At 53.3% G+C, this 14,981-nt stretch overlaps 1 protein-coding gene across 2 annotated transcripts in view; it reads right to left on the bottom strand.

Moving 5' to 3' along the window:
- The window catches only part of SMAD7 (SMAD family member 7), a 31,017-nt gene extending 16,550 nt beyond the window's left edge, over positions 1 to 14,467 (bottom strand). The window contains exons 1-3 of one of the 2 annotated variants that reach the window (XM_012440871.2): positions 12,743 to 14,467; positions 11,360 to 11,413; positions 5,495 to 5,569 (exon numbers count right to left, since the gene is read on the bottom strand). In XM_012440871.2, the coding sequence (XP_012296294.1) occupies positions 5,495 to 5,569; positions 11,360 to 11,413; positions 12,743 to 13,355 (742 nt within the window). In that variant the 5' untranslated portion in view covers positions 13,356 to 14,467. The remainder of the gene's footprint in view (positions 1 to 5,494; positions 5,570 to 11,359; positions 11,414 to 12,742) is intronic. The other variant, XM_012440872.2, reaches the window with a different exon arrangement.
- Between the last annotated feature and the right edge of the window lie 514 nt (positions 14,468 to 14,981).

The raw sequence follows: 14,981 nt of genomic DNA, 5'->3' as shown, positions 1-14,981 counted from the left end.
TAGATAATAGTTTTCTTTTAAATGTTTCTATAAGCAAGCAAAAAATCTTATCAGGGGAGCTGAACCCTGAGGGGTTTTAGTGTGCGAGCAAGTCTAGGAACCAGCACTTTACACCTTTTGTTTTCTTCTGCCAGGTGGCAGACACCTGCTTTGAGGGTGCTTCTTCAAGTTCAAGGCCTGGACTGAAGGGAATACAGCCCGGCCTGGCCATCATAATTCTGCAAGGAACAATATGATGGCACAGTAACGCAATGTTAAGGAAGCAAAGGAAGCAGAAACTGATCATGAATTCTTCGGCATTTCCTCCCTTTCCACTGCCCCACTGGGTCCCATAGGGGTGCAAGTCTATGCAGCTATAGCCAGGCTTTGCTAAGGAAAGGCCCAAGTGTATGTGTGTGGAGGAAGCTGAGGGGTAATCAGCGTGCCTGGCCTTCGCCTGGCCCTCTCCCCCTTTGCTGGCCCAGTTCTGCCTGGGGACAGGATGCGTGAGGCAGCAGCCCATCTTGTCTGGCCGGCAGAGCAGCCCAAATTTGCTCCAGAGATTTTCAGTGCTGTCACTCTGTATTTAACCCCTGCCTGACTGCCTCATTCTTTCCAGGACAAAAGGGGTTTTATCAGTAAGCCCTTCTCCAGCGGGAAGTGAATGACCTGGGGCACTGCAGAAGAGGCTGGGTCCAGGACTGGTCTTCGCCAGGGTGTGGGTGTGCACCGGGTGAGTCCACCCTAGCTCTGAATCATCCTGTTGGCAGGTGTTTAAGGAGAGGCAGAAGGTGTCCCTGCAGTTCCAGACTGTCATTTCTCACAGTGGCCTGCAGGGTACTAAGGGGATGGGAAGGAAGGAGCTCGCTCACGGTCATGTGTGCCTGTCCACCTGAGTCTCCCAAAATCCATGCTCAGGAGCATGTGGGTGAAAGGCCCCTGTGCCTCTGAGCTCAACCTGCGCCCCCTGCCCTCACTCCACAACGGCATTAGAGACCCCCGTGAAACCATGAGCTGTTTTGTTGCCAGGCAAGGGGAGGTTACATTTAAAACCAGAGCAGCAGGCACCCAAGCCCAGGTTCCCAGTTCACGATCACAATTCCAAGCCAGACAATGAATAATTGTTCACGTGCAGCTGAATAACTTTCCTTAAAACAGGATGGAGCAATGTTTCCTAAGCTACTTGGTTTGAGCCCAAGTCAACTGTGGACTGAGCCAGGGGCGCATTTTCAGATTATCTAGGTATTTCTGAAGGCTCTCCTGTGAGACCGTGACAGATGCCAGCAGGGATCAAAGAGGAGGAGAAACATTCTTGGATGCCAAATGGATACTGACTCAAGGACACTTCCATCCCCCAGACTTGGGAACATATGAATTTAAGACCTTAGCAAAGGAGTTGGCCACCCTTGGGTTGGAGGCATGGTGCCGTGTCTCTCCAACAAGCATGACTTCGCACAGCCAAGAGATGGGGTTTCCCAGGACACGTGACCACTTCTGTCTCCACCGCCTCCTAACTCCCTCCTTGAGATCCATGGGAGCACTTCTTTTGAAGTTTAAATAACTACAAGTGGTTGCTGGCTTCCAATCCCTACCCCAACTGGGGAGGTCCCTATGGCTGAGGCCCAGCCAGCTTCAGACATTCATCTATAAAGGAGGAGTCTAGAGAATGAGTCCGCAGCTGAATAACCTAGAACTCACGAGGGAGATGCTGCTCCCTCAACCCACCCAAACCAGGACAGCAGACAGGCAAAATGAAAGCCCCCAGACAGAAACTCCAGATGGAGGCTGCAAAGATGCAGCTTCCAACACATGCTTTGCATTCCCAGTGACCCCCAGAAAGCTCTGGGAGCAGAATGAATCCTTTCCATTTCCACCACGGAGCCGAGCCCAGAGGCTTTGCAGCTACATGAGACCTCTCCCAGGTGATCTTCCTGAGTCATGACACATCCATGGCCAAGCAGCAGCAAAGACCCGTTCTGGGGTTGCACACCTTTCAAAAGACACCCACCCTAGAGGGCCGGGCACAGACTGCCAAATCACAATGCAGAATCAATCCACAAACTCCACACCCAAGTCCAAAACTCCCGGAGAGGCCACCCTGACATTAACCCACCCCGGTGACAGGGACCCCAGTCTATCCCAGAGCCTGCCTGGGGGCATCTGCACTCTCATGTGTTTGGGCACGGGATTGTCTATCTGTACATCTGCGGCAACACCCACCCACCCACTCACCCACCCACTCTCTCACACACACACACACACACACACACACACACACACACACAAGCCTGCACCCAGCAATCCATCTGTCTCAGAGAGCCAGCTGTCAAAAACGAAAGTACAATCTCCTGGAAGCAAGTCACTGCCTTCTAAAAATGTCCCGTTTTCCCAGACTGAGGAAACTTGCAGGGGTGGGGTGTGTTTCACTGCAAGTCCCTAAGGACCAGGGCTGTCATCTATGCCCCTCCAACCCCCCAAAACAAAGCTGCAATGCTGGAATTCCAACCTGCAGCCAACAGCCCCGCCCCCAGGGCTCCTACCCGCCTACTCCCCTTCCTCCCAGGCAGCTTGCAAGGGAGCAGGAAAGGGAAGGGCCAGCCTTGGAGTCACCCCTGCATTTCAGGAGGGGGCAGGCCTCTGAGCACACCCCACCCCCACCTCCGAGGCACCACATTTTCACATTCGGCTGTTTTTTCTTTCCCTTCTTCCCTTGCCAAGAGAATCAAGCCCTGGCTCCTGCTGCCGACCTTCCTCCCACCCTAAACTGAGCCCCATTCATTTAGCCTGCTCTCAGCCAGGGCAGGACAGGAAGGAAAACAGCACACAGGGCCTGTGAAAGAGGCTCAGAGAGGTTATTTCAAGGAGGAGGAGGAGGGAGAAACTCCTCACAGGCGTTTTCACTGCTCCCCACATTGCTGCGGGGCCCCCACTCCCCAACCTCAGCATCTGGCTATGCCCCTCCCCCCATCCAGCCCTGCCACATCCAGCCCTGCCACTGGCCTCATCCTCAGCAAGGCAGGCACACCCAGGCCACCCCCCATGGGATGATCCACTTCTTGAAAAGGAGGAGGTTTGGGCTTTCTCCATTTACAAAACTCTCTGCCTTGGGCTGGGGCCAACAAAGTTCCCTTTTGGAAGGCATTCTCACTACAAAGAGGACAGCTCTAGGCTTTCTCCTGCCCATCACCTCCCCTCCAGATGCCCCCAAACCAGTGACATCAACCCCCAAAACACTGTCTCCAACCTACCCTCCCCACCATGGTCCATTAAGAATACACTGCTCCAACTCTGGACAGAAAGAAGAAAAAGCTCCAACTCTGAAGCCTTCGGAATTAGTCAATCAAGAGATGAAATTCAAAACAAATGCTCTTTCCATGTGGAGGCCCCCCTCTTTTTTCTTTCTGCAGTCTTGTTAAGCCACACTGCCCCTCAGAGAGTCACTGCGCCTTCCTGGCAGCTCCTTATGAAACTCTGTGTCTGCAGTTACCTGAGGAGTGAGGGGAAGGAGTTAATGATTGTTTTACCCCCAGTTTCTTTCTAGGACTGGAAGAGCTTTGGGGAACAAAAAGCTCACCCATCTTCGGGCGCGGTGGCTCACGCTTGTAATCCCAGCACTTCGGGAGGCTGAGGTGGGTGGATCACCTGAGGTCAGGAGTTTGAGACCAGCCTGGCCAACATGGTGAAAACCCCATCTCTACTAAAAATACCAAAGATTAGCTGGGTGTGGTGGCGGATGCCTGTAATCTCAGCTACTTGGGAGGCTGAGGCAGGAGAATTGCTTGAGTCTAGGAGGCAGAGGTTGCAGTGAGCTGAGATCACGCCATTGCACTCCAGCCTGAGGGACAGAGTGAGACTCTGTCTCAAAGAAAAAAAAAAAAAGACCACCCATCTCATTAGGGCTTCACAGGTCACATGGCAGGGCGGGTGAGGAGGCGCTCAGGCTGGCATCTCAGCCTGGTGTCGTCATTTCCTCCAGCCAGGGAGACAGACAAGATGTTATCAGTAACACAAACCTTTCGAAAGCTGCCACTTCCCTTGCTTATTTCATGTGGTTTGGAGGGGCCGGGGCTCCTCCCTGCACATTCAGGATTTAAAAAATAAAACATCTAACAACATCCTGAATGTGTTATTCTGCTGAGACCCTTTCCTCTCACTGGCCTTCTTTCTTTCAAGAATACTCTCAGCCTTAGAAAGCAGAAAAGATGCAGGTCACACACTGCTGCCTGTTCTCCCTCCTTGGGGCCTCTCTGTCCACTCCCACCCTCCTGCCTGAAGCCCCTCCCCTCTCCAAGTCCCTCTTTTTCCTGCCCAATTCTCACTACAAGCTTTGAGTAAACAATACCCTCAGATAATAGTCAGAATATAGATTGCATTGAAATGAAAACAAGGGTCTCCCTAAAGACTTTCTCAGCAAGCTCAGTTCCTGGAGAGGAGCGCCAGGGAGGGAACTGTCTGGAATGCACTTTGCCTGGGCCAGCCATGGATTAAACACTTCACACCAAGCAGTCAAAGCAGGCACCCCACGAAAGAGGGTGCACCTCACAAGAGGACACACCACGACCCGGCACAGCTCCTATTCCAGCTGCTACCATGTGATCCTACAGGCAAAGAAATGCCAAATGCCAAATGCCCAAAACTCCGCTGGCATTTCTTTGTTTTTAAGGTTTTCCCTCTTGCTTCAGCCAGTTCTTAGAAAACCTAGTGATGACACGTGATGGAAAAACAGGTAGAAATAGGATTTCTTCAGAAAACATGAAACGTATCCCATGTACATTGCCAGTAAGTTTCTCTAAGTATTAGTGTCTTTTGACGTCCTGAGGACAACAATTCTCTGGTGACCCACTGCCTCTCAGCCAGCCCCATGACCCCCAGCACTGGCATTCCAAGCCTTCACGCACACCTGTGGACCCTGAGAAAAACCTGTCCCACTGCGGGACAGTTATAGCTCCTACTGTCGGCAGCGCTCCCACCCTGGTGCTCCCAGCCCAGGACATGTGCTACAAAATCCTTCAGCAAGCTGGGCTGGGAATCAGAACTTGGAGGGAAGCCTCAGATCTACTCTGAAACCCTATCGTACACTTGGGATCTGTCTTCAACAAGTTCCTTAAAGACATGTCCATTCCCTTTACATTCCCCAATGCGCCAAGGGAAAAGAAAAAAACAGCTCAAATGCATGAGTTAATGACACCAAAGCCACCAAGCTGAAGCCCCTCCAGCCAGGAGCTGCTTAAAAAAATCACTGGGAAACACTTCACACACCAAAGCGGTCTGTCCCCAGCTAGCTCCTGTCTCCCTGTCCATGGAACAGACCCAGAGTCCTGGCTCGTAAAGGACTGCATGCTAAGGAGCTGAAGGGCACGACAATGTCACCAGCGATGCACCCAGCTTAGGGCACATAAAAATGAGAATGAAGTCCAGACCAGCTGGGGTGGCGGAAGGCCACCCCCATTCCTCCAGTCTCTAGCAATTTCAAGAAACCTTGGAACTGCCAGGAAAATAAGAGAAAGCATCTTACCTGAAAGCCCCCCAGGGGCCAGATAATTCGTTCCCCCTGTTTCAACGGAGGAAGGCACAGCATCTGGACAGTCTGCTGTGGATTTGAAAAGGGGAGAGAAGGAAATAAATACACAAATAAAAACACCAAGATCCATCTTTAAGCACATTCTAAACAGCATGAAAGACAAACCACACATTCCAAAAGGCTGACTCTCGGCCTCGATGCTGATTATTAATGGTCTGCTCAGGCTTCACTGCCCATTGTAAGACAGACCACAGCACCTTGTCACCCGTCTGGGCTCCAGGCAGCCAGTTAATCATTACTCGAGTCAGGCTCAATCAGACCGGCTGGAATTTCTCTTGCTTTACCAGTCCCCCATTGAGGATACCAGGTGGTTCCCAAGGTCAAAGGAGGTTTGGGTTGGACTTTCTCAACCCTTGTTGCTCTGTCATCCCTCGTCAAGGGCAAAATCCTCCCTCCGTGGAGCCCATGTCCTCTCTGCCTTCATCCTTTTAAAGACAGGTTCCCCAGGCTGAGTGTGGTGGCTGACGCCTGTAATCCCAGCACTTTGGGAGGCTGAGGTGGGCAGATCACCTGAGGTCGGGAGTTTGAAACCAGCCTGCCCAAAATGGAGAAACCCTGGCTCTACTAAAAATACAAAATTAGCCAGGCATGGTGGCAAATGCCTGTAATCCCAGGTACTCGGGGGGCTGAGGCAGGAGAATCACTTGAACCTGGGAGGCAGAGGTTGCTGTGAGCCGAGATTGCTCTATTGCACTCCAGCCTGGGCAACAAGAGCAAAACTCCATCTCAAATTAAAAAAAAAGGCAGGTTTCCCAGTTCTTGAGAACATTCACAAGATTGGTGTTAGGCTGCAGCAACTTTGTTCCCCTTTTTAATTGAGGAGTAACTTAAGTATAACAAAGTATACAAATCCCAAGTAGACACAATGAATGTTACTCATGTATCCACCTGTGTAACCACCACCAGATCAAGACAGAGAACATTCTCAGCAAGGCTCCAAGCCGGAGGGGAAGTGTTCTACCTCTTCCAGGCTAGTCCAAACCCCTCATCCCTGGAAACTTTCCCAGGCAACCCCAGACCTGCAAGGCTCTCTGCCCTCGGTTCCTATAAAACCTTTCTGGCACCCAGCACTTGGAGTTTCCTCACTGATTTTTACCTTTAGGTTGCATCTGCCCTTAACTAGACTATAAGCTTCTCTTCAACTTTTCTGTCACCCTCAGGTACTCAGCACAGTGACCTCACCATTAATGAGGATAATGACAATTCCAGCTGAGAAACAGAGACTCCACAACCGCCCTCCAAGCAATTAAAGCAAAAAATAATGTCCATGAACCACAACCAATTAGTCCCACGAAACACAAATATACAAGACCCTGTAAGCTTGTCATGCACCACTGACAGCATCCTAGTAGAGAGCCCGGCTAAGGAACGATGCTGCCCAGGTCTGCAGCAAACACAACAGGTTGGATCACACAGACACCAGCCTCCTACCCCAGGCCACTAGGACAATGTCCCTGTGGGTTTCCAATTGGAGCCACTTGGCCATGCTGGCAAATAGGAAAGCCAGAAAACAGAGCAGCCAGGAGCCAGCAGCCTGTGGGAATCCTCTAGTGGCCAACGCATACCCCCAAATCATCTCTGGGTTTCTGCTGTCTGCCCCCTTTAATGCTAAGGTTCTCTCTCTAACTCAGGGTCACTCCCTCTCCCACATTTCCAGGCTGGAAGGACAACTTTTCAAGAACTCTCCTCAGCAGCAGAGAGGCAGAAGTGGAGGCAGGAGTGGGGGTGGGAATGGCTGAGATGGGCAGGGGAGAAAGAAGACTATGTGTGTAATCTGATTTTATCAGGGTAGAGTCTAATTCCTAACAGGAATATACAGTTCTACAGGATACACTTAATCAAACAGAAAACAATAGGGGCAGGCAGGAAATGGAGTTACTTGTTAAATGGTGTGTACCCTGCACTTTCTAAACCATTTTGATGGCCTTCATCATTTTCTAGAGATAGACTTCTCAACCCTCTCCTCCACTCACTCCCCACCAGATGGAAGGTACCCCCACATTAAACATGATGACTTATCCAAAGCCACTACCCTCACCTTTGGCTGGCAGAATCCCAGGGGCAAGGTGTGTTTCAAAGGAAAAGCCAGGCATCTCAGAGCAGAGCTGGGACCACATTCAGGGTGTCAGCCTATCTCAGATCAAAGGTAAGCCAGCTCCATGCAGGCAACCACAAGCGTTTTTATGAAATGGTGCTCTGCCCTTCTGCAGTGGCTTTGATCTCAGGAGGGATTTACAAACGTTAATTAGGCCTCCCTACCACCCCTGTGAAGAAGCAAAGTATTCCTGTTCCACAGGCACCCAGGGAAACTGAGGCGTCACTGACTCGCTCAAAGGGCCACCCAGTGAGCCAGGCTATCCCCAAAGAGTCCAACCCCTATTCCCATAGCTCTCACTCCCCAGGCAGGCCACGGAGTCCCTGCCCTCTTTCCTGGAGGTGGCCTGGCCATCCAGACTGGCCTCAAAGATAAAGGAGCCATACCTCCATCTCTCACCCATAGAAAAGCTCTGCATTAGACACATCTCTAAAGTGAGGGGCTCACCTTAGGCCTGTGTCATCTCTTCTCCAGAGCCCAGGCTGGCTGGCAGACAGAAGCTCTAGGCCACTCCTGACTCATGCAACACTAAATATTACCATGCCCTCAGTAAGTGCTAGGTTCTGAGAGAGAAAAAGACTCATTCCTTTCTCCGAGCAGCTCCAACAGTCTTTGAAAACCCGACCCATAGGCACAAGGTAAGGGAGCTGAGAGTCCCACCATAGTCTCAGCAACTGTGTTCTGACCTTCTTAAGTACTGTTAAAGACAGAGGAGCCCCTCCCCACCAACTATACCACTAGTATATCCCAAGGATCCCAGCTTTGCCCCAGGTAGTTCACTATACCCAGAACTCAAATGAACCCTGATTACAGAAGAACACCGCACTGTATCGGAATCCTCAAATTTCTAGGTGGGCACATCATCGTGCCTGTAACATGAATAAATGAACCAATGAATGAATGAATGAATGATCTACTCTCTTTCATTGTTGATTTTAAAAGAAGCCTAGAAAAGTTAAGAGGAATCTGAGTTAAGAGGTAAATGCAGTGCCAGATCTCAGGTCAAGATGCCAGACTTCCAACCTAGATTTGGAGGCTGGATCTGCCAATGGACACTGGCCACCTGGGTCCCCCAAGAGCTCACCCAGCAACCCCCCAAGGCCAGCCATTCTTCAAACCTTTCAGACCATCAGATACAATGGAACACTGGATGCAGAGCCCACACAGCTATTCCCTAGATCCAGTTTTAAACAGCAAATTCTGATTTCTTGTGGGATACGAAGGCGGCGGTGTCTTTTTGACTTTTGACAGCCACAAGTCACAGCCGGCTTGCCCTAGGTTCAGTCATGTGAACACTCTTTCAAAGATGGCTCTGCTGGTTAAACCACACAGCACCTAGGTGTCTAAAGTCCAGGCCTCCCAGAGGCTGGGTGGAGTGGCTTCCACTACAGTAAAATGGAACTTCCAGCTTTGAGGCCTCTGCATCTCCAAAGGGTGCAAGGGTACCAGGACCCAGCCCCATTCCTATCACCTTTTTCCAAGATGGAGACTTCACAGGATGTATTCCTTTAATTGTGTGACTGGTTAAGATTTTAACAGTTGTCCACTGTAAAACTTTGTGCCTGTTTCACCTAGTAACCCAAGACCAAAAATTCAACCTAGAACTTAGAAACTGAAGAATGTAAATGGTCCATCTAGATTCCTGGGCCAAACATTATCCCATACGCAAGATAGGGATGAAAACCTGGGTCAGCGCCCATCTGTGGTCTGACCTCAATGCCCCTGGCCACAGCAGCTGGCAAAACCAGCCCCAGACCTGTGGGAGGGGGGTGTGTTCCACCCCCAGACCTGGCGGTCCTCCAATGTGGCAGGACAATTCCCCTCCAGGGGGCTTTGTCTATTACTGATGCTAAGTTCTTACACAACAGCGCCTTTTCTCTTTTTTTTTTTTTTTTTTTTTTTGTACTATTTTCAACGAAACATTTTGGGTGAGTAATAACCAGCTGTCTCAGTTTCCGATCGGCAGGTTAATCACTTCCTATTGGCTGATCTGGAGAACTTTTCTCCCCCTTGGAAATGGCACATTCCTGTCTCTGTGGCTTCTCTGTTTACACACATTTTGCTACCTAATGTCAACACTTGCTAATGAATAAATAGATCACTCCACTCGCCGAAAATGAGGTCCGGGCCTAGCAGAAGGACTGCTTAAATCCTGAGAACAGATTTATCCCAGTGTCTTAGCAGGAAACCAAAGGGAACATGGCCTTTCTTTTCCATGGGTTTTGGAGGTTTCTGGGAACATTTACCCCCGCTGGTCTTTACCCCTGGGGCTAAGGTCACTGCCTCTCTCTTTTAAGGAAAACCTCCAAATTTGAAAAATATGGAAGGAAAAACAAAAACAGGTCAGAGGTGGCCCCTTGGAAAACTAACTTCATAAAAAGAATTCTTAACTCTTTCAGCCAAAACCCAGTCAAGTTACAGTCTTTAGGAAAACAGAGCTTGGCAATTCCAGCGAACCTGTGTTACAAATAGAGAGCTGGGTATCTCCTCAATAATAACCATTTATCTGGTGTTTTGTAAATCGAAAGCAAAATATCACATGCTTTGTGGGCCACTTATTAGAACGGGCACCAGGCAAGCAGGAACGCCTTCCCAACTTGAGGGAGCTGGTGGAGTCCCAGGAGGGTTGGCTGCAGAGTATGGGCTTCGGTTACACGTTCATTAAAGTATTTAATTTATGACAACGCCCCAGCAAAACTTTTAATTAGTGGGGGGAAAAGCCCAACAGCCAAAACACATGAGGCGGAAGGAACTGCAGAATTCCAGGAGCTAAATGGTGCCCAACCCTTCACTTTTCCTTCTCCCAGAACCTTGGCAAAATAAAAATGTCCCAAGTATTAATGTTTTTACAGGCACCAGTATACAGAGTACAAAAACCAAGGTTACATACAGCATGCACTTTTAGCAAACAGATCTATCTCCTACTGTAAGAAGGAGTGCCAGGAATTGGGGCTAGTCCTTATTGTCGCCCCCGAGCTCATTTTGCTGACCCTGTCCCCAGCACTGTGAGGTCCAGAGGAGGATCACCTGTGCTGCTGCTGGCCAGAAGTTGAATGCAGACAACCACAACAGGGCTGGTGCCAGTCTCAAATGGGCTGCCCTGGCTCCATGCCAGCCAGTGACAAAGCAACAGACAGGCAGGGCTATGCTCAAAACTTTGATGGTCCCTACGGAGCATACTGAGAAAGCCCCGGGAGAGGGTGACTTACAAGTGACTAGGGCAGGGGGAACCCACTCTTTAACTGGCTGTTGCCTCTACTGAAATGTTCTAGTGTCTACTCCAGACCAAAGTATTCTTTGCACCTTTTAAAAATGTCTTCCCATCCATCTAATCACCCTTTCCAGATGCTCCAGCACTCAGAAGTCTCCAAGCTTTCCCCACCAACCAGTCCTGTTTGGTTCCCAAGATACTTCTTTCTGAACTAAAAGCATCCATGTGTTAAAGCCGAGCCCCCCAGCCAGAGTGCAAATACATGAAAAAGGAACAAAACGTAAAGCATATCAAGGGATCGTCTTTGCAAAAAAAACAAAACAAAAACCCAGCCACAACAGAAAAATTCACCAAATTTCCAACAGAGGAAACCTAGAACCAACCTGAAGCAAGCCTAGCACCTTCCTTCCCAGGCCTTTGCCTACACACAGAAGCCCAGGTTCTACAGGCTCTATTTCTAACTTCGATAGGAAGGGTTTAATCAGTTACTCACCAGTTGGTTTGAGAAAATCCATCGGGTATCTGGAGTAAGGAGGAGGGGGAGACTCTGAAATTAAAAAAGCAAGAGAAAATAAAGGCCCAGCCATGAGAAAAAGAGATAGAAACTTATGATAACAGGGTCATTCTTTTAGCCCAACTGTTTGTCTTAGCTGTGGGGGTTGGAGGCAGGGCCGCGAGGCGGTGATTGCCTTGATATTTAGCTGTCAGATAAACAAAAGAGGCCGCCTGGCGCCAGCCTCGGCGCTCCGCTCCTCCACGTCTGCGGCCGCCGCCGCCGCGCTCGGCTGGCCCGGCTGGAAACCACCGGCTCAGCCGGAGCAGCGCACTTCACAGTTCACAGGGCGGGGGGCGACCGTGCCCCCTCCTCGTCCGCAGACTCCAGACCCAGTTCCCAACAACCCCGGCTCCCTGCCCCGGCCCGCCCCCCAGGGGTGCAATTCACCTCCACCTCCGCCTCCGCCGATCCGCTGGGCACCCGCGAGGGGGACACGGGGCTCCCCATTCCCAGCGCACTCGGGAGATGCATCCCAAGCGTGCTGGCGAACTTGGGGGATCTGCGGACACCCGGGGTGAACCCTCACAACACACTCCGTGTACAGAAATGTAGAGAAAAGGAAGGAACGGAGAAAGAGAGGATAAAAGCGAAGGAGTTTCAGGGTCTCAGCAGAGAAGCCCAGGCCCCAAGGCAATAAGGGGAGACAACGTCACCGAGGCGCCGGGGGCCGACTATCTAGACTTCTCTGTGCAGAAGGAAAAAGTAAGGGATACCCAACTTCTCCTGGCTGTTTGTTCCTCAGCACCCTGGAACTGGCAGAGTTGAAAGGAAATACCCAGTTCGGTCTTCCATCCTAACCCTCTTTGCCCCAAAACTCTAAGGCTGCACGGCCACGGCAGTATCTGAGCCACTTGTGTTCGACGTGATTCTCCGTATTTACTAAAGGAGCGGAGTCCTTCCAGCCTTTACAGTTCGCTTCTCCCAACCTTCCTTGGCGGGCTTGGACCGAATCCAACTCGGCCACACACCTTAACGCCTTTCCGGGTGCAGGGAGGCGTGACCCCCCCCCCACCTCCCTCTGCACCCCCTTGTTGATCCGGAAATGAAGGCGTCTAATTTTTAACCGCACGTCTGGTACACTGTGTGCAGGAGCAGTGCCCACAGACCCTTTCGGGGCAACACAGGAGAAAACCTGGAAGGGAACCCCCAGGGAATGCCCTTCGAGTTTCCCCGTGTCCCTTCTCTACTTTCCCCAAGTCTCCTCCCAGGAGGGGCTGTACACTCCCCCTGGAGGGGTGGCTGCACACGCACTGCCCTAGGGGCTTTTCTTCCAGCACTGGCGCGCCGGAAAATATTGGGGGTGGCGGGGCAACTTCTTACCTAGTTCGCAGAGTCGGCTAAGGTGATGGGGGTTGCAGCACACCAGCTCGGGGTTGATCTTCCCGTAAGATTCACAGCAACACAGCCTCTTGACTTCCGAGGAATGCCTGAGATCCGGCCACCTGAACACTTTGCACAGCAGGAGGGGGAGCGAGTAGGACGAGGGCGGCTGCGCAGGCTGCGCGCTGGCGGGCGCCCCCGGGCCCAGCCTGCAGTCCAGGCGGCCAGGCAGCAGGAGGCACGCGGTGCGCGTCCCGCCGCGGGACTCCACGGCCTGGAGCAGCAACTCCAGCTGCCGCTCTTTCAGTTTCTTGAGCACCGAGTGCGTGAGCGCCTTCAGATCAGCCTCGGCGCCCCCGGCCGCGCCGGCGCCCGCGGCTGGGGGGTGGGGATGGTGGTGACCTTTGGCACCTCGGACTGCCTTGCCCAGGCAGCATCCAGCCCTGCCCGCGCCACCGCCACCAGCCCCATGCGCTCGACTGTCCGTTGCCCCTTCTCCCCGCAGCTCTCCTCCTCCTCCGCCTCCCCCCGCGCCCTCCTCCTCGTCCTCGCCGCCGGGCGCACGGCTCCTCCAGAGACGCCGGACGAGCGCAGATCGTTTGGTCCTGAACATGCGGGGCGAGGAGGCGAGGAGAAAAGTCGTTTGCCGGCTAAGGAGCGAACATGACCTCCGCACACCATGAAGAAGTCGGGCGCCGAGTTGGGGCAGCAGGCGCAGGCGACAGCAGCAGCAGCAGCAGGGGCCCGGGCAGTAGCGGCGGCGGCCCGAGGGGCGCTCCGTGGCATGCGCCAGTCTCCCGGAGGCCGGGGTGCGCGCGGGGGCCCGGGGGCGCCCGCTGGGGATCGGGGGCCTGCGCTCCGGCTGCCCCACCCCGCGCGGCCCGCGCCGTGCGCGGCTCTCGGGCCCCGGCGCGCCCCGGAGGAACCCGGCCGCCGCTTCCCTGGGGACGGCCGAGCCTGCCCCCGTCGGCGCCTCCCCAAAAAGAGGCCCCCCCGCAGTGGCTCCCGAATGTCGGGCTCGCCAGCCTCGGCTTCCTACATGGAAGATCCGCGGGGGCAAAAAACGAAAGGCGTTCGGCTGGGCTGCTGGAAGAAGGAAAAAGCCTCTTTCCCCCTTGCTAAGCAACTTAATTTGGGGGTGGGGAGAAGCAGGCAATTAAAAAAAAAAATCCAAGCACGCGATTTATTTTTTTCCTCTATATCCTTAGTAACAGGATCTCCTCGAATTTCGTGCACACGAAGGCTCAGGGGAGGGGGCCGAGTGGACTTCACCCCGCATGAGACGTCTGGCGAAATAAGAGGGCTCTCTCAAAACCTAACAACCAAAATATGCAAAGCCCCAAATGAAAACCACCACCTCCTCGAACCTCGGAGGTCTGGGGGCGTCCGGCTGGAGCTGGGGCTTAAAAAAAGAAAATGTTTACAAAGTGTAACAAGATGTTTGAGGGATGGAAAAACGCATCCACGAGTTACACCCCCCCCCTCCGCTTTTTCCTTGCAGAGCCCCGCTGGTCGTCCTCTCCTTTTCTTCTGCCAAAAACAAAAAAAAATTGTGTATTTTTTTAATCCACAGAAAGCTTTGACTAGACCGCTTCAATCCTGCGCATCTGGGTGGTTTAGGGGAGTCTCTGGTCTTCCCTCCTGCTCGCCTGGGGGCTCAGGTCCTCAGCGGGGACTTCCTCGAGGCTGGCGGGGGAGCAGGGGCAGAAGATGCTGCGGCGGCGGCTGAGCCCGGCGGGGCTGACAGCACAGGGGAGGGCAGCGCGGCGGCGGCGGCGGCGGGCCCCAGGCGGGTAGAGCGTTCTCGCCCCCCTGGGCACAAGCCGCTTGCTAGTGCGGGGGCTGCCGATGTCCCTTCCCCTGGCCGCGGCTGGCCGCCGGGGCTCCCCGCGTGGGCTGCTCGCCTCGACCCAGCTGCGGCGGCAGGAGGCCCCGGTGTCCTCTCGGCGCCTCCTCCTCCGAGACTCTCCTCGTCGCGCCCGGGAGCCTCCTTGTCCCCCGTCCGCCCTCTCCTGGCGCTCGGGTCCTTCTGCCGCCGCCAAGGGCTCGCCGCGCCGCACTCGGGGGCTCCGGGGCCGGGCGCTCGGCGGCTCGGCGCCGACGGGCTGGCTCTGTCTCGGGCAGCTCTCTCCCGCGCGGCGAGCGGACCGAGCACGGCGCCCGGCTGGCTCGGCTGGCGCGGCTTGGGGACAGGCGCTTCCGTGCGCCGAGCAGCAAGCGAGTGTGCCCGGGGCTCGCC

The sequence above is a fragment of the Aotus nancymaae genome, unplaced genomic scaffold (genome assembly GCF_030222135.1).
Source record: "Aotus nancymaae isolate 86718 unplaced genomic scaffold, 86718_ANA_hifiasm-v0.15.2.pri h1tg000020l, whole genome shotgun sequence".
NCBI lineage: Eukaryota > Metazoa > Chordata > Mammalia > Primates > Aotidae > Aotus > Aotus nancymaae.
The sequence above is the reverse complement of the archived record's forward strand: the minus strand, read 5'-3'. Positions and strand labels throughout refer to the sequence as shown.